At 40.5% G+C, this 23,146-nt stretch overlaps 1 protein-coding gene across 1 annotated transcript; it reads right to left on the bottom strand.

Annotated features, from left to right (window-relative positions):
* Positions 1–367: 367 nt before the first annotated feature.
* On the bottom strand, positions 368–22,996 carry LOC306937636 (uncharacterized protein). Its single transcript, XM_079521513.1, has 16 exons — positions 22,839–22,996; positions 21,697–21,868; positions 21,466–21,588; positions 17,654–17,749; positions 14,446–14,538; positions 13,943–14,109; positions 10,604–10,645; positions 9,219–9,321; positions 8,207–8,299; positions 7,703–7,869; positions 7,537–7,578; positions 6,142–6,244; positions 5,084–5,176; positions 4,587–4,753; positions 4,410–4,451; positions 368–1,595 (listed from the first exon to the last, which is right to left on the bottom strand). The coding sequence occupies exons 1-16, from the start codon at positions 22,989–22,991 to the stop codon at positions 1,389–1,391; spliced, it is 1,863 nt and encodes a 620-aa protein (XP_079377639.1). The 5' UTR covers positions 22,992–22,996; the 3' UTR covers positions 368–1,388.
* Positions 22,997–23,146: the final 150 nt, after the last annotated feature.

Below are 23,146 nucleotides of genomic sequence, written 5' to 3'. Positions count from 1 at the left end.
TAGTACAGGAAAGGTGCAATTCTGGGGATATTGCAAAGTGTGGTTGGCTCGATAGCACAGCCTGGGGGAACATGATACATTTCCTGGTCTAGCGGGAGTGAACGATACAGTGCAGATCGAGGGGCGTCGCTATCAATATAGTGACGCCAGTTTCTTTCGCTGTTTTCTACCTGATCGGTGAACCAATATTTCGCCAGCGCTTGCTCCCGCCCCTCTAGAGCAGAAAGCACGCTGGCTATGGGCCAGGCTAGTCAATTACAATGTCAAGTCAACCCAGTGATCATGTGTAAGTAATTAGGAGGGGATTTATCCCCTATGGATGAAAATGGAATTGAAAAGAGAATTTGGCTCTCCGTTGATTAACCACCCTCGACATGTGATTAAAATTTGGGGTGGATAGGATGTTCCATTCGATCGTGATTCGTGGCATTTATACAGGTTAAATGTTTGTTTTTAAAAACGCCATTGACAATGAAGAGAAACTAATGTTTGTTTTTAGTTCAATGTTTGTTTTAAAAAAGCCATTGACAATCTTGTCCCTAACACAAACATTAAATCCCATTAACAATAGAGAGAATTTAATGTTTGTTTTGACACCGTTTGTTTTACATCATCATTACATCATTGAATAAAGTAACATTTATAGCTGATCCAAGCTATACAGAATTCCCTCCACAATGTTGTAAGATGATAAGAGCGCCCCTCACTTCACACGGGTGTGATTTTTTGTAAAATAGGCCCCTCCCACTGACTTTGGAAGCCGATTTCAACCGAACGATATGGACTATGAATATTCTGCCTGTGGTGTTTTAATCGGATAGGACCAGAGATCATGTGTACAGATTCTCGTGAGATTTGGACTAAATCTGTAGGTGGTCTGTAGGTGGCTGACTGACATTATCACATCTCATACCAGTTTATTTGATTATTGCCTAATTTATTTAATTTAGAATAATAAATATATAATTTGTGGACTCCCTTTTTGTCATGTATTGCCCTAGAGTGCATGACAAAGAGCAAAAAGTGTGTTTTGAAGAAAATTCTAAATGGCGGAAAGTCTATCCTGACGCAAATGGGCATGGCCTATATGGGGAGATGTGTCATGACTCATGACCCAAGGAATCCAGGGAAAGAGTTATAAGTCGAAGTGTAAAGTGGGCTGTTATAGCGCCACCATGAGGTCGACTGATGAAATTATTTATTACATTAATTTAAATTATTATTATGAACCTCCCCTCCCCTACAGTTACAGTTGTAACTGTAGCCCTTACGGTTTCTGAGAGAAAAATACTTGTTTTAGCATGTTCCATATAAGTTGAAGGGACATTTTAATTCACTAATAACTTAATTAACAGCGTTACATTTGTTAAATTGAAAAAAGGGCTTCGTTAAGCCATAATATTATGGTCAATGCCTGTGTGACAATGCAGAGCGAAAGGTGCAGCCAGTGAGGAGCAGCGACAGTGTTTCAGACATTCATTCAGCAAAAATATATAGACTATACAGTAAATTTGTATAGTCTTGGGTGCCGCCTGACGACCACGGTTGCTAGCGGTCCATCGCATCTGCTTCGACAATGCGCCTGCCTGGGGCTTCTAGACAGGAAAGAAAATGGAGAAGTTAGAAGTGCAACATTGTGGCGGAAGGTGGTTGTTGGGGAGAAGGATTTTAATCCACGTTAGCAGATCAAGCAAGTAAAGTAATCCAATCTCAAGTGCATTTATACTGTAGTCTTGAACCGTGGATTGGGTGGGAGCAGATAAGCAACGCAGGTCTAGTTGATGAGGCGATAGAGGATGGGAGTGGCCGAGATAAGCAGAGGGAGGTCTCTATTCATGAACAGAATTACATTTAAACATCAGTGGTATCTTCATTGAAAGAAGGAAGCTTCTGAACATCATGGTTTGATATAACAATCTATATATGTGGAGGCCAGTTCAGTTAATACCAGGAATGGATTCTCAAAAGGGCTCTTGCCTCTTTGTGTATTTTTTGGAGTAAATAGAAAAATAAAAATCACACCCGTGTGAACTGAGTGGTGCAAATCCCCCCCCCCCCCCCCCCCTCTCTCTCTCATAGGCCTATCTCACAGCCCGCTTTCCACGCCCACTTCCGGTAAATAGTGGTGTCATTTAACATTAGGATTTACACGTTTTTTTCTCTGGAGAATCTAAGTACATTTTCTAATGTAAAAATGTGACAGGCCAATATTATTATGAAGCAAACAAGATGGTAAATCAGCTCGAACAGATAGAACAAACCTTACCTTGAGAAAACAAAAGTTGTAGACTTCTTAAATTACCTCTGTTAACATGTAGCGTCTATGGAGTGACGTCACGCTATCACCACTAACCCCGAAAGGGGGCGTATTAAGGGGGCGGGAAATTCTGTGAGATAGGCTTATTAGCAGGCAACAGTGCATCTCTCTGTCTCTGTTTCTGCCACAACAGCGCCCCTACTGGTACTCATGAGTCACACATTAACACGAGTCACATAGGTGAACACGGACATTGATGGAGTTGAAACAACAGATGATCAGGAGGAGGAGAAACGCACATTGGCCCTGCCTTCATGCCACTCTCCGCCCTCCACGTCAATCTACCTGTCCCCATTTATACCTGCCCAGTACCACCCAGAATCCTCCATGTTTTCGCCCGCCTCGCTGCGTCGCACACTAGCCGCCTTCCCACAGGCTTCTCACAACCCACCCCCACCCCTTCACCTCCACAGCAGCTTCTCTCCCCGCTCCCCCCAAAGGAGCTTTTTCGGCACTAGAACCACTACATTCACCTTGCCAAAAGTGGATCAAACGATTAAAAACAAAACTCTCTCTCCTCTCCTTCTCAGGTTCCTGCTGGGGGATATCGTCCATGCGTACCGTAAGACGAACGCCTTACGACGAACGCCACACGACTAGTGCCATACGACCTCCTCCCCAAAGACTCCAGGGTCGGTGACCCCCCCACGGAACCTACACATCTGCATTCATTCATCCTTCCTCCATCCCTCCATTTCCTCACTGTCAATAAATCCCTTAAACCTCCCAATGGTGTGTTTATTCCGACTAGTGAACTGTTCCTTGGAGTGGTTGCACCACTCAAAAAAGCCAACATAGGATGCCGATGTTCCACCACAAGACATTTGAACTCACTTTCAGGAATCCATTGAGCCTCCTTAGCTTTGTCCAGAAAATCATGTACGTACTATGAATGTGTGAAGGTGTGGAGAACAATTTTCTTAACCTGTCCAATGGTGGCCTGCTCAAAGATGACCAGGGGGGTGATCGGAGGTGTAGACATACCCATGATCTTCCCTGCCATTTTGGCTAATCTAAGGATCTCAGATTTGTATTTTACAGTTAGGTTTCCAAACCAACTGGTGATACCATACCTTAGAATTGACTCTATACTATAGCTCTAGTACTAGTATTGTTTTTGTCTTTGTTTTTCTGTTCTATTTGTGTGTGTGTGGGGGGGGGGGGGATAACATCTTGGATACAGTAAAATGTACATGATGTATGTTTACTGTCTGACAAGGAAAATAAAAATCACACTCGTGTGAAGTCATATCATCTTACATCATCACATTCCATGCTCAGCCAATCAAATCACCACATTCGGTGGTACATATACATAGACGCCCTTTCCGGCTCTGAGGCGCGTGTCACCATAGACATATACATAGACGCCCTGTCCGGCTCTGAGGTGTGTGTCACCATTGAAGGCACAATTTTCCCGACATTCCTTGCAAAGCATTAGCGGAAGCAAAGCGGAAGCTTGTCAAGCTTCCGCGTGCGTAACATAAGTCCCGGAAAAGACGCGCTGTGATTGGCCAGTAGTCACTTGAGTGACAGCGAGAGACATGGAGGAGTCGCATGAGTGACGTCACTTGGGCAGCGACGCAGTCGCCTTCAGCAAATGCCTTCAGCACTTCTAAATAAGAAAGCTGCGGAGAACTGTTGCTTTGTGTTCACTCTTTAATGTTTTCTGTTAGTAATCTAATCCCCCTGGCTCTGATGTTGTATTGTTAATAACTTTGTTGTTTGTGTTTGTTTGTTTGTCTTGTATTGTAATGTATATTGTCATGACTGTTATAAAGATTTGTAAAAAAAAAAAAAAAAAAAAAAAAAAAAGCCTTCAGCACTGCACTTCCGCCTTCATTGGGATACACGTCGCTCCAATGAACTGCAGCGGCAAATGAGGCATCTATTTCTTATAATATCTATGGTACACACAGACACACAAATCTGGGCATAGGAGCGGCTAGCGCCACCTACAAAATCACACAAGTGAGGGGCGCTCTTCTCGTCATACATCATCCTCAATACGTACATTGCTCAGCCAATCAAATTATCGCAACGGGGTGCTCAGCCAGTGTTCAAAAAAATCAGCAATAATATTTTCGTATACCTTTGTTCTTGCTTTGGAGCCTGGATGTGGCAGGTCTCCATCCTGACAGATATCAGAACAAAAAACAACAACAAAATAATAGTTTTGTGAGGAGGTAGGCCTACGTTAAAATGGCTGAGGTGAGAATATGACTATCATTTGCATTTAACATATGATATAATGCTGTTCATTCCAAACCTTTAGGAGCGTTTTCAAGGTCTTTTCACTTTCCGCGCATCGGATGCTAAACTTCCAGTTCCTGCTGTTCTCCCTCCCACCATACTCTTGAAACCCAGAGGGAGTAAACCACTTGGATCTCGCTGTCTCTCCCAGGCGCTTCACCGCAATGCACTTCTCGTGGCTGCCTAAGTTTAAACAGCAATAATAAACAACAACAATATTGTAACTGATGGTCTTAACCACTTAAACCCATTTTGTTAAATAGCAAAAATAGCTGATCTTGTAAATCTGCTATTTTTGTCAAACGTGAGATTGCATCAGATTTCTGAAAGTCCTGTATATGGATATGGTACTTGTGTTGTCACATCAAACATTCACGATTCTTATTATCTTTGTTGAATTTGAGAATGTGTCAGACCTTGGGTTTTTGAACATCTACTTGTTTAGTATTGTTAAGTGTACATGGAAACAGTCATTTTATGAATTAATGTTTGATATTCAACACCATTGCTTACCTTTAGCCAGCTTGGCTGTGTACAGCACCCCCTTTTTGTCCCCACACGTGACTGGGATTTGATCCTTATACTTGGCCTTAGCCCGAGGTGAACCTGGACAATGAACAAGAGGGGTTTACATTGCCTTTCCCTGGAACTGGACCCAGGTTTACACTTGAGATTAAAGGGGTATGTCACCTTAAAACATACTCTGAAGGACAGTATCAGACACCAGAAACAATGATGAGTGTTTTAAATATTAAATCAAGCAACTTAAAAACTGTTCAGGGTTCACACAAAAGCCAGACTAGATGTTAAAGTGACCCCAAAAGTGATTTAAAGTAAAATCATTCAAGTTTAGGCTTTTAGAATCACACAGACCTGGACAGTGATGACAATGATTTGAGTGTAGCCTACAGTAGATACAAATGTGTTGTTGGTTTTTTTTATGGTTAAAGTGCACCACCTAGTGTTATAGGAGGGGATTTACATATTTCTTTGGTAGAAATATTTGTTGTATATTAAGTAATATAACTTTTGAATTTAGTCAACAGTGTGACCACCCTTCTGGGTTCTTAGTAGCCAAGTAAAACCAAAGCAAGGTGTGCAACAGTTAATCAAACTAATCAAATTAATCAAGTCAAGTGTAAAAAAAAAAACAACCCACAACTAAGTGGTTAATCAAACTATAGAATAACAATGTTCTTGTTGATTTGTTAATACATTTAAAAAAAAATACAAAATAAACACGCTGGCTTCACAATTAGGCTATTCAACTCATATAAGCTCTACTGCTCTGCCAGCTCCATATATGGACACATACAGTATGGGTCCGACCGACTCAACACCGGGCACTGCACTCCCTGTGGGGGTGTGGAACGCGTGTGTCGAGTTTGAACTAGTCGGTGGGGCGAACGGTTCTCGAGTTACGTGGATTACAACAACACACACACACACACACACACACACACACACACACACACACACACACACACACACACACACACACACACACAGTACATCATAATGGTATTATAGCAGTGTGTTATATAGTGTAATGGGCAAAGGAGTGTATTTACTAGAGGTTGGCTTCTCCTCCTTCCTCTGTGCTGGGGTGGATGACGAAGATGTTCCTGGCTGTTGTTCATCCTCACCAGGAGGAACACTCTTTTTCTTTTCTTTCTAAATTTATAAATGAATGAATGAATGAATTAATGAATAAATTAATGAATGAATACAATAATAAACTATAATACTCCCTTGTATAGTTTGACATCTGATACTGAGCAACCTTGGAGGCCTACAGTACTACAGCAAGTAGTTGGATATAGAGCATTTTTATTATATCGTTTTGTTCATCTGTCTGTTACTATTTTTCTATTCTCTTCATTATTAGTTTATTTACCCAATTTTGCTGTCTTGTATTGTTTTTGTCTTTGTTTTTCTGTCCTATTTTATTTGTCTTGTTGTGACCTTGATAGGGTGTGTGTGTGTGTGTGTGTGTGGTGTGTGTGTGTGTGTGTGTGTGTGTGTGTGTGTGTGGGGGGGGGGGGGGGGGGGGAATAACATCTTGGATACGGTAAAATGTACATGATGTAGGTATACAAAACTAAACTAAACTAGAACTGCACTCTGCCGAGTGCCTACTAGTGCGCAAGCAGAGCGTGCAAGTACTGTAGACCGCTACAAACTTTCAAATCTCAGCCTCTCTGTGAAAGAACGTTTGCAATATTGAATTATTAGGTTTAGCTATTTGCTACGTACCTTGCTTTTGGAGGAAAATAAGTAGTATTTTGAAGTATGGTAATGATTACTTATGCCTGTTATGGCAGTGGTGTCAGATTACATATATACGGGCATTACCTTTAGTCCACCCGACACTGAAACATGTCATCGTTACGTCACCATCGATAACCAATTATACCCTGGCATTGGTACATATATTCATCACGTCATATGCTCATATGTCTATATATGTATATGTCTATATGTATGTATATGTAATTTCTGAGTTGTTTAGTGGTATATTGTGGTTACTCGGGTGGTTTGATGCGTATGTCCCTTTAATCCACCCGACACTGGGGACATACGCTTCGTAGCATGACGGAAAACATACCTGCACGGTCTGCTTCCGTATGTACCGTGCAAGCATATGACGTCATATCATATGCTGCTAAGGGACATACGCATCGTAGCACCTGACTGATAACATTACTTGCACGCTCTGCTTGCGCAAGTAACTACTGTCTGTCACAGACAAGGAAAATAAAAATCACACTTGTGTGAAGTGAGGGGCGCTCTTCTTGTCATACATCATCCTCAATACGTACATTGCTCAGCCAATCAAATTATCCCTACAGGGTGCTCAGCCAATCAAATAATCGCTATGGGGTACACACAGACGCACAAAGCTGGGCAAAAATAAAGTGTTAAAAAATAAATAAACTATTATCAGCAATAATATTTCCGTATACCTTTGTTCTTGCGCTGGAGCCTGGACGTGGCAGGTCTCCATCCTGACAGATTTCAGAACAAAAAACAAAAAAAATCGTTTTGTGAGGAGGTACGTTAAAATGGCTGAAGGGAGAATATGACTATCATTTGCATTTAACATATGATACAATGCTGTTCATTCCAAACCTTTAGGAGCGTTCCCAAGGTCTTTTCACTTTCCGCGCATCGGATGCTAAACTTCCAGTTCCTGCTGTTCTCCCTCCCACCATACTCTTGAAACCCAGAGGGAGTAAACCACTTGGATCTCGCTGTCTCTCCCAGGAGCATCACCGCAATGCACTTCTCGCGGCTGCCTAAGTTTAAACAGCAATAATAAACAACAACAATATTGTAACTGATGGTCTTAACCACTTAAACCCATTTTGTTGTATGTCAAATAGCAAAAATAGCTGATCTTGTAAATCTGCTATTTTTGTCAAACGTGAGATTGCATCAGATTTCTGAAAGTCCTGTATATGGATATGGTACTTGTGTTGTCACATCAAACATTCACGATTCTTATTATCTTTGTTGAATTTGAGAATGTGTCAGACCTTGGGTTTTTGAACATCTACTTGTTTAGTATTGTTAAGTGTACATGGAAACAGTCATTTTATGAATTAATGTTTGATATTCAACACCATTGCTTACCTTTAGCCAGCTTGGCTGTGTACAGCATCCCCTTTTTGTCCCCACACGTGACTGGGATTTGATCCTTATACTTGGCCTTAGCCCGAGGTGAACCTGGACAATGAACACAAGAGGGGTTTACATTGCCTTTCCCTGGAACTGGACCCAGGTTTACACTTGAGATTAAAGGGGTATGTCACCTTAAAACATACTCTGAAGGACAGTATCAGACACCAGAAACAAGGATGAGTGTTTTAAATATTAAATCAAGCAACTTAAAAACTGTTCAGGGTTCACACAAAAGCCAGACTAGATGTTAAAGTGACCCCAAAAGACCTGGACAGTGATGACAATGATTTGAGTGTAGCCTACAGTAGATACAAATGTGTTGTTGGTTTTTTTTATGGTTAAAGTGCACCACCTAGTGTTATAGGAGGGGATTTACATATTTCTTTGGTAGAAATATTTGTTGTATATTAAGTAATATAACTTTTGAATTTAGTCAACAGTGTGACCACCCTTCTGGGTTCTTAGTAGCCAAGTAAAACCAAAGCAAGGTGTGCAACAGTTAATCAAACTAATCAAATTAATCAAGTCAAGTGTAAAAAAAAAACAACCCACAACTAAGTGGTTAATCAAACTATAAAATAACAATGTTCTTGTTGATTTGTTAATACATTTAAAAATAAATACAAAATAAACACGCTGGCTTCACAATTAGGCTATTCAACTCATATAAGCTCTACTGCTCTGCCAGCTCCATATATGGACACATACAGTATGGGTCCGACCGACTCAACACCGGGCACTGCACTCCCTGTGGGGGTGTGGAACGCGTGTGTCGAGTTTGAACTAGTCGGTGGGGCGAACGGTTCTCGAGTTACGTGGATTACAACAACACACACACACACACACACACACACACACACACACACACACACACACACACACACACACACACACACACACAGTACATCATAATGGTATTATAGCAGTGTGTTATATAGTGTAATGGGCAAAGGAGTGTATTTACTAGAGGTTGGCTTCTCCTCCTTCCTCTGTGCTGGGGTGGATGACGAAGATGTTCCTGGCTGTTGTTCATCCTCACCAGGAGGAACACTCTTTTTCTTTTCTTTCTAAATTTATAAATGAATGAATGAATGAATTAATGAATACATTAATGAATGAATACAATAATAAACTATAATACTCCCTTGTATAGTTTGACATCTGATACTGAGCAACCTTGGAGGCCTACAGTACTACAGCAAGTAGTTGGATATAGAGCATTTTTATTATATCGTTTTGTTCATCTGTCTGTTACTATTTTTCTATTCTCTTCATTATTAGTTTATTTACCCAATTTTGCTGTCTTGTATTGTTTTTGTCTTTGTTTTTCTGTCCTATTTTATTTGTCTTGTTGTGACCTTGATAGGGTGTGTGTGTGTGTGGTGTGTGTGTGTGTGTGTGTGTGTGTGTGTGTGTGTGTGTGTGTGGGGGGGGGGAATAACATCTTGGATACGGTAAAATGTACATGATGTAGGTATACAAAACTAAACTAAACTAGAACTGCACTCTGCCGAGTGCCTACTAGTGCGCAAGCAGAGCGTGCAAGTACTGTAGACCGCTACAAACTTTCAAATCTCAGCCTCTCTGTGAAAGAACGTTTGCAATATTGAATTATTAGGTTTAGCTATTTGCTACGTACCTTGCTTTTGGAGGAAAATAAGTAGTATTTTGAAGTATGGTAATGATTACTTATGCCTGTTATGGCAGTGGTGTCAGATTACATACATACGGGCATTACCTTTAGTCCACCCGACACTGAAACATGTCATCGTTACGTCACCATCGATAACCAATTATACCCTGGCATTGGTACATATATTCATCACGTCATATGCTCATATGTCTATATATGTATATGTCTATATGTATGTATATGTAATTTCTGAGTTGTTTAGTGGTATATTGTGGTTACTCGGGTGGTTTGATGCGTATGTCCCTTTAATCCACCCGACACTGGGGACATACGCTTCGTAGCATGACGGAAAACATACCTGCACGGTCTGCTTCCGTATGTACCGTGCAAGCATATGACGTCATATCATATGCTGCTAAGGGACATACGCATCGTAGCACCTGACTGATAACATTACTTGCACGCTCTGCTTGCGCAAGTAACTACTGTCTGTCACAGACAAGGAAAATAAAAATCACACTTGTGTGAAGTGAGGGGCGCTCTTCTTGTCATACATCATCCTCAATACGTACATTGCTCAGCCAATCAAATTATCCCTACAGGGTGCTCAGCCAATCAAATAATCGCTATGGGGTACACACAGACGCACAAAGCTGGGCAAAAATAAAGTGTTAAAAAATAAATAAACTATTATCAGCAATAATATTTCCGTATACCTTTGTTCTTGCGCTGGAGCCTGGACGTGGCAGGTCTCCATCCTGACAGATTTCAGAACAAAAAACAAAAAAAATCGTTTTGTGAGGAGGTACGTTAAAATGGCTGAAGGGAGAATATGACTATCATTTGCATTTAACATATGATACAATGCTGTTCATTCCAAACCTTTAGGAGCGTTCCCAAGGTCTTTTCACTTTCCGCGCATCGGATGCTAAACTTCCAGTTCCTGCTGTTCTCCCTCCCACCATACTCTTGAAACCCAGAGGGAGTAAACCACTTGGATCTCGCTGTCTCTCCCAGGAGCATCACCGCAATGCACTTCTCGCGGCTGCCTAAGTTTAAACAGCAATAATAAACAACAACAATATTGTAACTGATGGTCTTAACCACTTAAACCCATTTTGTTGTATGTCAAATAGCAAAAATAGCTGATCTTGTAAATCTGCTATTTTTGTCAAACGTGAGATTGCATCAGATTTCTGAAAGTCCTGTATATGGATATGGTACTTGTGTTGTCACATCAAACATTCACGATTCTTATTATCTTTGTTGAATTTGAGAATGTGTCAGACCTTGGGTTTTTGAACATCTACTTGTTTAGTATTGTTAAGTGTACATGGAAACAGTCATTTTATGAATTAATGTTTGATATTCAACACCATTGCTTACCTTTAGCCAGCTTGGCTGTGTACAGCACCCCCTTTTTGTCCCCACACGTGACTGGGATTTGATCCTTATACTTGGCCTTAGCCCGAGGTGAACCTGGACAATGAACACAAGAGGGGTTTACATTGCCTTGCCCTGGAACTGGACCCAGGTTTACACTTGAGATTAAAGGGGTATGTCACCTTAAAACATACTCTGAAGGACAGTATCAGACACCAGAAACAAGGATGAGTGTTTTAAATATTAAATCAAGCAACTTAAAAACTGTTCAGGGTTCACACAAAAGCCAGACTAGATGTTAAAGTGACTTAAAGTGATTTAAAGTGAAATCATTCAAGTTTAGGCTTTTAGAATCACACAGACCTGGACAGTGATGACAATGATTTGAGTGTAGCCTACAGTAGATACAACTGTGTTGTTGGTTTTTTTATGGTTAAAGTGCACCACCTAGTGTTATAGACGGGGATTTACATATTTCTTTGGTAGAAATATTTGTTGTATATTAAGTAATATAACTTTTGAATTTAGTCAACAGTGTGACCACCCTTCTGGGTTCTTAGTAGCCAAGTAAAACCAAAGCAAGGTGTGCAACAGTTAATCAAACTAATCAAATGAATCAAGTCAAGTGTAAAAAAAAAAGAAAAAACACAACTAAGTGGTTAATCAAACTATAAAATAACAATGTTCATGTTGATTTGTTAATACATTTAAAAATAAATACAAAATAAACACACTGGCTTCACAATTAGGCTATTCAACTCATATAAGCTCTACTGCTCTGCCAGCTCCATATATGGACACATACAGTATGGGTCCGACCGACTCAACACCGGGCACTGCACTCCCTGTGGGGGTGTGGAACGCGTGTGAACTAGTCGGTGGGGCGAACGGTTCTCGAGTTACGTGGATTACAACACACACACACACACACACACACACACACACACACACACACACACACACACACAGTACATCATAATGGTATTATAGCAGTGTGTTATATAGTGTAATGGGCAAAGGAGTGTATTTACTAGAGGTTGGCTTCTCCTCCTTCCTCTGTGCTGGGGTGGATGACGAAGATGTTCCTTGCTGTTGTTCATCCTCACCAGGAGGAACACTCTTTTTCTTTTCTTTCTAAATGTATGAATGAATGAATGAATGAATGAATGAATGAATGAATGAATAAATTAATACAATAATAAACTATAATACTCCCTTGTATAGTTTGAAATCTGATACTGAGCAACCTTGGAGGCCTACAGTACTACAGTAAGTAGTTGGATATAGAGCATTTTTATTATATCGTTTTGTTCATCTGTCTGTATTTTTCTATTCTCTTTATTAGTTTATTTACCCAATTTTGCTGTCTTGTATTGTTTTTGTCTTTGTTTTTCTGTCCTATTTTATTTGTCTTGTTGTGACCTTGATAGGGTGTGTGTGTGTGTGTGTGTGTGTGTGTGTGTGTGTGTGTGTGTGTGTGTGTGTGTGTGTGTGTGTGTGTGTGTGTGTGTGTGTGTGTGGTGTGTGTGTGTGGTGTGTGTGTGTGTGGGGGGGGGAATAACATCTTGGATACGGTAAAATGTACATGATGTAGGTATACAAAACTAAACTAAACTAGAACTGCACTCTGCCGAGTGCCTACTTGCTTGTTGCACACAAGTAGTGCGCAAGCAGAGCGTGCAAGTACTGTAGACCGCTACAAACTTTCAAATCTCAGCCTCTCTGTGAAAGAACGTTTGCAATATTGAATTATTAGGTTTAGCTATTTGCTACGTACCTTTCTTTTGGAGGAAAGAAAGTAGTATTTTGAAGTATGGTAATGATTACTTATGCCTGTTATGGCAGTGGTGTCAGATTACATACATGTATATATAGGGGCATTACCTTTAGTCCACCCGACACTGAAACATGTCATCGTTACGTCACCATCGATAACCAATTATACCCTGGCATTTGTACATATATTCATCACGTCATATGCTCATATGTCTATATATATGTATATGTCTATATGTATGTATATGTAATTTCTGAGTTGTTTAGTGGTATATTGTGGTTACTCGGGTGGTTTGATGCGTATGTCCCTTTAATCCACCCGACACTGGGGACATACGCTTCGTAGCATGACGGAAAACATACCTGCACGGTCTGCTTCCGTATGTACCGTGCAAGCATATGACGTCATATCATATGCTGCTAAGGGACATACGCATCGTAGCACCTGACTGATAACATTACTTGCACGCTCTGCTTGCGCAAGTAACTGTCTGTCACAGACCAGGAAAATAAAAATCACACTTGTGTGAAGTGAGGGGCGCTCTTCTTGTCATACATCATCCTCAATACGTACATTGCTCAGCCAATCAAATTATCCCTACAGGGTGCTCAGCCAATCAAATAATCGCTATGGGGTACACACAGACGCACAAAGCTGGGCAAAAATAAAGTGTTCAAAAATAAATAAATAAAAATTAATAAACTATTATCAGCAATAATATTTCCATATACCTTTGTTCTTGCGCTGGAGCCTGGATGTGGCAGGACTCCATCCTGACAGATTTCAGAACAAAAAACAAAAAAAATCGTTTTGTGAGGAGGTACGTTAAAATGGCTGAGGTGAGAATATGACTATCATTTGCATTTAACATGATATAATGCTGTTCATTCCAAACCTTTAGGAGCGTTTTCAAGGTCTTTTTACTTTCCGCGCATCGGATGCTAAGCTTCCAGTTCCTAATGTCCTTCCTTCCACCATACTTTTGAAACCCAAAGGGAGTAAACCACTTGGATCTCGCTGTCTCTCCCGGGCCCTTCACCGCAATGCACTTCTCACGGCTGCCTACGTTTAAACAGCAAAAATAAACAACAATATTGTAACTGATTTCTATTAGGTGGTCTTAACCACTTAAACCCATTTTGTTGTATGTCAAATAGCAAAGATAGCTGATCTTGTAAATCTATTTTTTGCATCAGATTTCTGAAAGTCCTGTATATGGATATGGTACTTGTGTTGTCACATCAAAAATGCACGATTGTGCATCCTCTTATCTTTGTTGAATTTGAGAATGTGTCAGACCTTGGGGGTTTTGAACGTCTACTTGTTTAGTATTGTTGATTTATACAAGGAAACAGTCATAATATGAATGAATATTTGATATTCAACACCATTGCTTACCTTTAGCCAGCTTGGCTGTGTACAGCATCCCCTTTTTCTCCCCACACGTGACTGGGATTTGATCCTTATACTTGGCCTTAACCCGAGGTGAACCTGGACAATGAACGCAAGAGGGGTTTACATTGCCTTGCCCTGGAACTGGACCCAGGTTTACACTTGAGATTAAAGGGGTATGTCACCTTAAAACATACTCTGAAGGACAGTATCTGCACCAGAAACAAGGATGAGTGTTTTAAATATTAAATCAAGCAACTTAAAAACTGTTCGGGGTTCACACAAAAGCCAGACTAGATGTTAAAATGACCCCAAAAGTGATTTAAAGTGAAATCATTAAAGTTTAGGCTTTTAGAATCACACAGACCTGGACAGTGATGACAATGATTTGAGTGTAGCCTACAGTAGATACAAATGTGTTGTTGTTTTTTTATGGTTAAAGTGCACCACCTAGTGTTATAGGAGGGGATTTACATATTTCTTTGGTAGAAATATTTGTTGTGTTTTGTATATTAATATAACTTTATTTATATAGGACTTTTTAAACATGAGTTACAAAGTGCTGAACAGCAGTTCTGTTGGAGTAAGGGTAAGTAAGAGAATGCACCTTCCAGTCTGAGAGAGGTACAGTATGTAAATGTAAGACCAGTACCTACACATGGTATACAAGATTCTAAATTAAAGTTCACAAATACATAAGCATTTTAACTTCTGCTACATTATCTTCCTGGCTGATATATTTGGAATGTATTACTTTCTTTGGAGTATATTCTTCATATGTCTCAGCTATATCTGACCAATGACCATGCAATCTGGGTACCTATCAGCAAAACAAATTAGGAAATACAGCACCCTCTTTTACAGCACCCTCTTTTCCTTTGAATTTAGTCAACAGTGTGACCACCCTTCTGGGTTCTGAGGCCTCATTCACACGTACCAAACACCAATCAAGCAATGTTTGGTCGTTTTTTTGGGCCACTACAATGCTTTTCCAATGGGAGTCACATGGTTTGATCAAACATTTGTGTTTGATTGCTGAATGCTCCCCCCTCATCAAACAAAAATGTTTGGTCAAACCATGTGACTCCCATTGAAAATGAATTGGAGCAGCAATCAAAAAGCAATCAGGCATCACACACGGACCGAACATTTGTTGTGTACGTGTGAATGAGGCCTTAGGCTGCGTACACACCTAAAGAACAAATGTTTGGTCCGTGTGCGATGCCTGATTGCTATTTGATTGCTGCTCCAATTCATTTTCAATGGGAGTCACGTCGTTTGATCGGACAAACCTGTCCGATGTGGGGGCGGAGGGCACAACAAACACATCGGACACCTTGTAGTCAAAACAGCCAAAGAACAGGGTGGGACTTCAGATCGGACAGAAGGGTGGTTTTTAACCGCCAACTAATAGGAGAGAACTTCCGTTCTTGACAGCACTGGGTGGGGTTTAGGCTGTAGTCTTCTGAGTTACGTGACACAGACTATTATATCGCTTGTTTGTATGTCTTCTTTTGGCTACGGCCGTGCGTAACTTGGAGAGTCCAAGTTGCGCAAGGCTGTCTCCAGTGAGTGAGTCAAGTCTGGTACTAAGTTCTATTCTATATACAGAAATACAGGACGATAGCCAAAATAGCCGTCGGGCCTCGGCAGTTGTGAGGCTGCATTAATAATTAGTTCTAAAAGCATGTCTTTTTTACGGGGATCACTATTGATTTTAATAGTAGACGCATATATGTCTATGAGTAGCCTAGAGTAGAAATGTAATGGCAGCGTACGAGGTTCACATGCGCAAATATAACAGATGTACAAGTTATCGACACGAATGGTACTTACGGTATGGTACACGATGTAAGCTTGTAGATCTGTTTATTTTAAGCATGCGCCACCGCCACCACGCAAAGTTATGACGCGCGCACATGTGGGGGGAGAGACCCGATATATTTTATAGCTCTATGGGAGAGACGCAGACAGAAAAATATTTAAAATCATCCTGTCTCGCTCTAGCGCACGGCCGCACGCATAAAGAGCCAATGGAGCAAATGTTAAATAAGCAAGCAAGCGCATTATTGTTCAAACACCTGCTCCTCTGTTCATCTGTTGTCTTATTTGGCTAATAAAATAACTATTAAGAATTAATGCAATTTCAAGTTGTTGCTGCAATCATGATTCATGTTGCTGTTCTCTTCTCTCTGTGACTGAAGGTTGCGCCCAAAAAATGTAGACAGTGATTTCCCGCACCCCCTCATGTTATTTTTCCCTCCGTCGTAAAATGACCTCTTTTCTTTTTTTCACTATTTGGTTCGCTTAACATGTCCACGTGTCATTTGTTTACATATTTGGTACGCTTTACAAAGTCCAGTGTGAACACCAAACGGACCAAAATCAAAATGCAAATATTTGGTCCTTGGTCCTTGATCCGGACCTTCTAAAGTGAACTTTGAGTGTGAAAAACGGCCTCGACAAACTACCGCTAGCTGCTGCTCCAGTCAAGAAAACTACACTGAACATATGTGCATCTATTTCCGCGTGTCGTAGCACCGCCCAAATCGCGCAAAGCATTGTGGGACATGGAGGCATCAAATCATAAAAATGTAATCAGTGGTCGGTCGGACAGATCTGTGTGTCCGAAAGGTGTGTACGAAGCCTCAGTAGCCAAGTAAAACCAAAGCAAGGTGTGCAACAGTTAATCAAACTAATCAAATTAATCAAGTGTAAAAAAAACAAAAACAACAACACGGCTCACAGCACATATTTCTGCATGACACAGTTGTATGCAAAATTATAAAATAAGTGGTTAATCAAACTATAAAATAACAATGTTCATGTTGATTTGTTAATACATTTAAAAATAAATACAAAATAAACACGCTGGCTTCACAATTAGGCTATTCAACTCATATAAGCTCTACTGCTCTGCCAGCTCCATATATGGACACATATGGGTCCGACCGACTCAACATCGGGCACTGCACTCCCTGTGGGGGTGTGGAACGCGTGTCGAGTTTGAAGTCGGTGGGGCGAACGGTTCTCGAGCACACACACACACACACACACACACACACACACACACACACACACACACACACACACACACACACACACACACACACACACACACACACACACACACTTTGTGCATTTAGATACAGTACATCATAATGGTATTATAGCAGTGTGTTATATAGTGTAATGGGCAAAGGAGTGTATTTACGAGAGGTTGGCTTCTCCTCCTTCCTCTGTGCTGGGGTGGATGACGAAGATGTTCCTGGCTGTTGTTCATCCTCACCAGGAGGAACACTCTTTCTTTCTAAATGAATGAATGAATACAATAATAAACTATAATACTCCCTTGTATAGTTTGACATCTGATACTGGGCAACCTTGGAGGCCTACAGTACTACAGTAAGTACAGTTGGATATAGAGCATTTTTATTATATCGTTTTTCTATTCTCTTCATTATTAGTTTATTTACCCAATTTTGCTGTCTTGTATTGTTTTTGTCTTTGTTTTTCTGTCCTATTTTATTTGTCTTGTTGTGACCTTGATAGGGTGTGTGTGTGTGTGTGTGTGTGTGTGTGTGTGTGTGTGTGTGTGTGTGTGTGTGTGTGTGTGTGTGTGTGTGTGTGTGTGTGTGTGTGGGGGGGGGGGGGTGAATAACATCTTGGATACAGTTAAATGTACATGATGTAGGTTTACTACAAAACTAAACTAAACTAGAACTGCACTCTGCCGAGTGCCTACTAGTGCGCAAGCAGAGCGTGCAAGTACTGTAGACCGCTACAAACTTTCAAATCTCAGCCTCTCTGTGAAAGAACGTTTGCAATATTGAATTATTAGGTTTAGCTATTTGCTACGTACCTTGCTTTTGGAGGGAAAAAAACTAGTATTTTGAAGTATGGTAATGATTACTTATGCCTGTTATGGCAGTGGTGTCAGATTACATACATGTATACATAGGGGCATTACCTTTAGTCCACCCGACACTGAAACATCGTTACGTCACCATCGATAACCAATTATACCCTGGCATTGGTACATATATTCATCACGTCATATGCTCATATGTCTGTATATGTCTATATGTATGTATATGTAATTTCTGAGTTGGTTAGTGGTATATTGTGGTTACTCGCGTACACAAAGCATTTTAACTTCTACTACGTTATCTTCCTGGCTGATACATTTGTATTACTTGCTTTGGAGAATATTCTTCATATCCACCCTTCGGCAAAACAAAGGAAAAACAGAACCCTCTTTTCCTTTGAATTTAGTCAACAGTCTGTCGAGAGAGAGAGACTCCAAGTGACCACCCCTTCTGGGTTCTTAGTAGCCAAGTAAAACCAAAGCAAGGGGTGCAACAGTTAATCAAACTAATCAGTTTAATCAACTGTAAAAATAATAAAATGAAAGATTTTCAAAAATATATAAAGTAGCAGCTTCACAGGCTCACAACACGCATTTCTGCATGACACAGTTGTACGAAGAATCATAAAATAAGTGGTTAATCAAACGAATCGATTTAGCTGAATATGAAAAAATAATAACAATTTTCCAGTTGATTTACATTTAAAATAAACAAATTAGGCTATTCAACTCATAAACTCTACTGCTCTGCTACAGTACATGATCATCATCCTATACTGGTATTAGCAGTGTGTGTGATATAGAGGAATAATACAGTAGCCTACATCAGTGGTTCCCAAAGTGGGGTCCGCGACGCATAGGCAGGGGGTCCGCAAAATTATTCTGATTTTCTTTTTTTCAAAAATGTTTTTTTTTTTTGCCAGTGAATTATGGTATGTGTGATATGTGATCTTACCATAATCACAGTAGGCCTAATCCTTAATCATATTCCATCATTCAAGGGGTTTTGGATATAAATGAAACAGACAGACTCCATGCAGTCACTTTCAGTTAGAGTGTTTGTGACTGTGACCAGCTGATGGTCGTTGTTGACGCTTAATTGATGCATCAATGTTTCTGCACTGTCAAATAGGTCTATTCAAGATAGCATCTTAAATAAATGTTGTGAAAATGTGTTGTGACTTTGATTGAAAAGTTTAATACAAATAGTTCCAATGGCATCTAAATGTAAGGTTGCAAATATCGGTACTGTGTTGCGAGGATGAGGGGTATACCTGGAAAAGATGTTCCCCCCCAAGGGGTACATGCATGGGCCAAAAACCTTTGGGAACCCCTGGCCTCAGGGACAAATTAGCCATTGGGCCAGTGGGGCCGTGGCCCAGGGGCCCTTGGCTCTCAGGGGCCCTTCAGGGAAATTGGACCGTGAGGTACTGGGTTTGACGCCCTGAAAAGGGCTCCTGGGGCCCTTCATTGGCCATTGATTTTGTTAAATGTAGGTCAAAAAGGTGATAAAAACACTGAAAAACACGAAAATGTCGCGCGCACGCGCGCAATGGGGGCCCTGCAAAAATTACCGGCCCAGGGGCTCTCATGGGGGTTAATCTGTCGCTGCCTGGCCTACATCATCTTATAGTGGTAGTGAGTCTGTTATATAGTGTAATGTGCAAAGGAGTGTATTTACTACACAGTCAGATCACATCTCAGCTGAACATTTAAAATATGCCAGTCTTAAACTTTCCCCTCTTATTGCTCTATGTCTTACTGGGTTCCTGTACCATGGTGTTTTACCAGATTCCATGTTATCTGTGCTGCTCATACCTGTCATAAAAGATAAAGCTGGGAAAATTAATAATATGGATAACTACAGACCTATTGCTTTAGCTAGCATACTGTCCAAAGTGCTGGAGAAGATCCTGTTGAACAGACTGGAAAAGTATATAACCACAGCTGACAACCAGTTTGGTTTTAAAAGAAAACACGGAACAGATATGTGTATCTTTGCGTTAAAGGACATTATAGCAAAATATAGGAGTCATAACTCCACTATGTTTTTATGTTTTATTGATGCTTCCAAGGCTTTTGATAGACTTAACCATTTTAAGTTATTTGTTAAATTGAGCCAAAGAGGGGTACCCAAGTACATTATCAGGATTTTAGCCTTTTGGTATTCACATCAGCTGATGCAGGTGAAGTGGGGCAATACTGCATCGGAACCATTTCATGTTGGGAATGGGGTCAGACAGGGGGGGATTTTATCTCCTTTTTTATTTAATTTGTACATGGATGATCTATCTTGTAACCTGAACCTCTGTAAAACTGGCTGTGTTATTGGTAATACTGTTGTGAACCATCTTATGTACGCGGACGATTTGGTTATCATCTCCCCGTACAGTGCAGGCTTACAGCAGCTTTTGAGGATTTGTTCCCAGTATGGTGTGGACTTTAATATTAAGTATAATGCCAAGAAGAGTAGCATCCTGATTGTGCGAAGTAAAGAGGATAAAAAGGCAGTTTTTCCTAACTTTATTCTCAGTGATAACATTCTCCTGGTCTGCAGTGAGATTAAGTACCTTGGGCACTATATCTCTGATGACCTCACAGATGATAAAGACATTCATAGACAAAGGTGCAAACTGTATGCCCAGGCAAACATTTTAATGAGGAAATTTCATAATTGCTCTTCAGATGTCAAGGTATCACTGTTTAAAGCTTTCTGTACACCGTTGTATACTGCTCACCTGTGGAGTAACTACAAGATGAGTAGCATGCAGAAACTTAAGGTTGCATATAATGATGCATTACGTTTACTAATGAGGGTACCAAGATGGCACAGTGCCAGTCAGCTGTTTGTGAACTTGGGGGTGCCTACCTGTCAAGCCCTTCTGAGAAACCTAATGTACAAATTCATGTGTCGACTAGAGGAGTCTGACAACTGTGTCATCAGGTTGTTAACCAACCCTGTGAAGAGCTCTAATAGGTACTCTTCCATGATTTGGAGACATTGGCGTAACTGCCTCTACAGGCTGTGAGCTTATGTACTGTGTTTGTATATATGTATATTTTATTTTTTCTATTTTTAATTTGTTTTATTATTTACTGTCCTTTGTTCCTCTGTATGTGATCTGGACCGTGAGTCTGCAATAAAGATTGAATATAACTAGAGGTTGACTTCTTAATCTGTCCTGGGGTGGATGACGAAGATGTCCCTGGCTGTTCATCCACACCACTGTCACCAGGTATACTTCCACTCTGCTTTTTCCCTCCTTCTCCCCTTCTTTTGCCTGTGTACAGATCGAGGAGATAATGAAGTATGGATCAAATAACATCATGTAGAAGTGCTATTGTTATTATCATCTTCAGTTTTCATAATCATCATATTCTGAACTGACGATCCACGAGCTCCATCCGTAGCTTTTCTAGTGTTGGGTACATTCTGAGGATGCTCTCCTTAAATACACATTCCCAGAACAGTCGAATGCGCTGTGGTGTGTGTTTCTCCAGCCAATCCAGTTCATCATAGAGGCCATTGTTGATGTTGTCTCTCTTCATACGATTCAGCTTCTGCACACACATTACACAAGAGTAGTATTGTAAAAAAAATATGATACATCACTAATAATAGAATATTAATATAAACGAAGAAGAAGAAGAATCCGTCTTGAGAGATTAATCATGTTCTGAAGTGGGCTACCATAGCCCAGATTTATAACACCAGAATCCAGACAGGCCTACAGTAGCCTAGTCTAGTTCGGCCTAAAGTTGTGGTCTGTAGCCTAATAGTCTGCAAATAGGCTACAACTGGCAATTACACAAATGAGATCATATATGTTACAATAAACGTAGGCTAGTCATAACTCTAGCCCCATATGTGCCCTCTCCCTACGCTCATTCGGAGGGCACATATGGGGCTAGTCATAACTCATAAGGCATGCAGGCTGGGGCTAGCAGTCTGTGTGGCTGAACCATGCAGTTACCACGCCCCTGGGTTTGAATCTAAACATGGCACTTTCACCACTTTGTATAATAATAATAATAATAATAATAATAATAATATTTCTTTTTTAAAACTACTTTCCTTCGAAACAAGGCTCAGACATGCTGTATGGGACTACCTTACCTTGTAGGCTTAATGTATAATTTTTTCTCTCTCTTTTTTTGCGAAAAAGGTGATCTTCACAGACTTCGCTCACTGGATTTGCACGACTCGCCGCGGTTTAGTGCGTTTTAGTTTTACTTCCGCTTACATTGCATTGAATTGAATAGAGAGAGAGAGAGAGAGAGAGAGAGAGAGCGAGGATAGGCTAGTTTTTTAGATGAAGTAGGAATGCTGAAATTTAAACACCAAAGTACCGAAACAATGTAATTTGATCACTTTGGAAATTAACTATAACATCTGTGGGTTCTTCCTCGCCCCCCTAGCCGCTTGACTAACTATCAGACAGGCTACAGCCGATGAAGACAGAGTGATGAAGAATTTTCGCTCCGGCGAGTTGGAAAACTGGCGCGTTCTCCGGAAAACCGTTAGTCTCACCTCGTATTTGTCTTCTCGTATCAGTTTGTGATCCCTGAGTTGCCTGATGAATGGCTTTGGTTTCTCCATGATGGATATTTCTGTCTTGTTGCACTGGAGGAACTCCAGGAGTTCATAGTCCTCGAAAAACCCTAGGTCAAGTTGAGGTTCCATTTAAAGCCACGGTAATTTATGTTTACAATTACAATATTAAGCTTCTTCTAATCTACGCGATAACGAATAACGGCGACAAATACAAGATTCCGGATTAAATAATTCAATTGTTTTCTAATTGAATTGATCCCTGCCTGCACACTGGCACACTGCTG

Source organism: Electrona antarctica (genome assembly GCF_951216825.1).
Source record: "Electrona antarctica genome assembly, chromosome: 14".
Classification (NCBI taxonomy): Eukaryota; Metazoa; Chordata; class Actinopteri; order Myctophiformes; family Myctophidae; genus Electrona; species Electrona antarctica.
The sequence above is the reverse complement of the archived record's forward strand: the minus strand, read 5'-3'. Positions and strand labels throughout refer to the sequence as shown.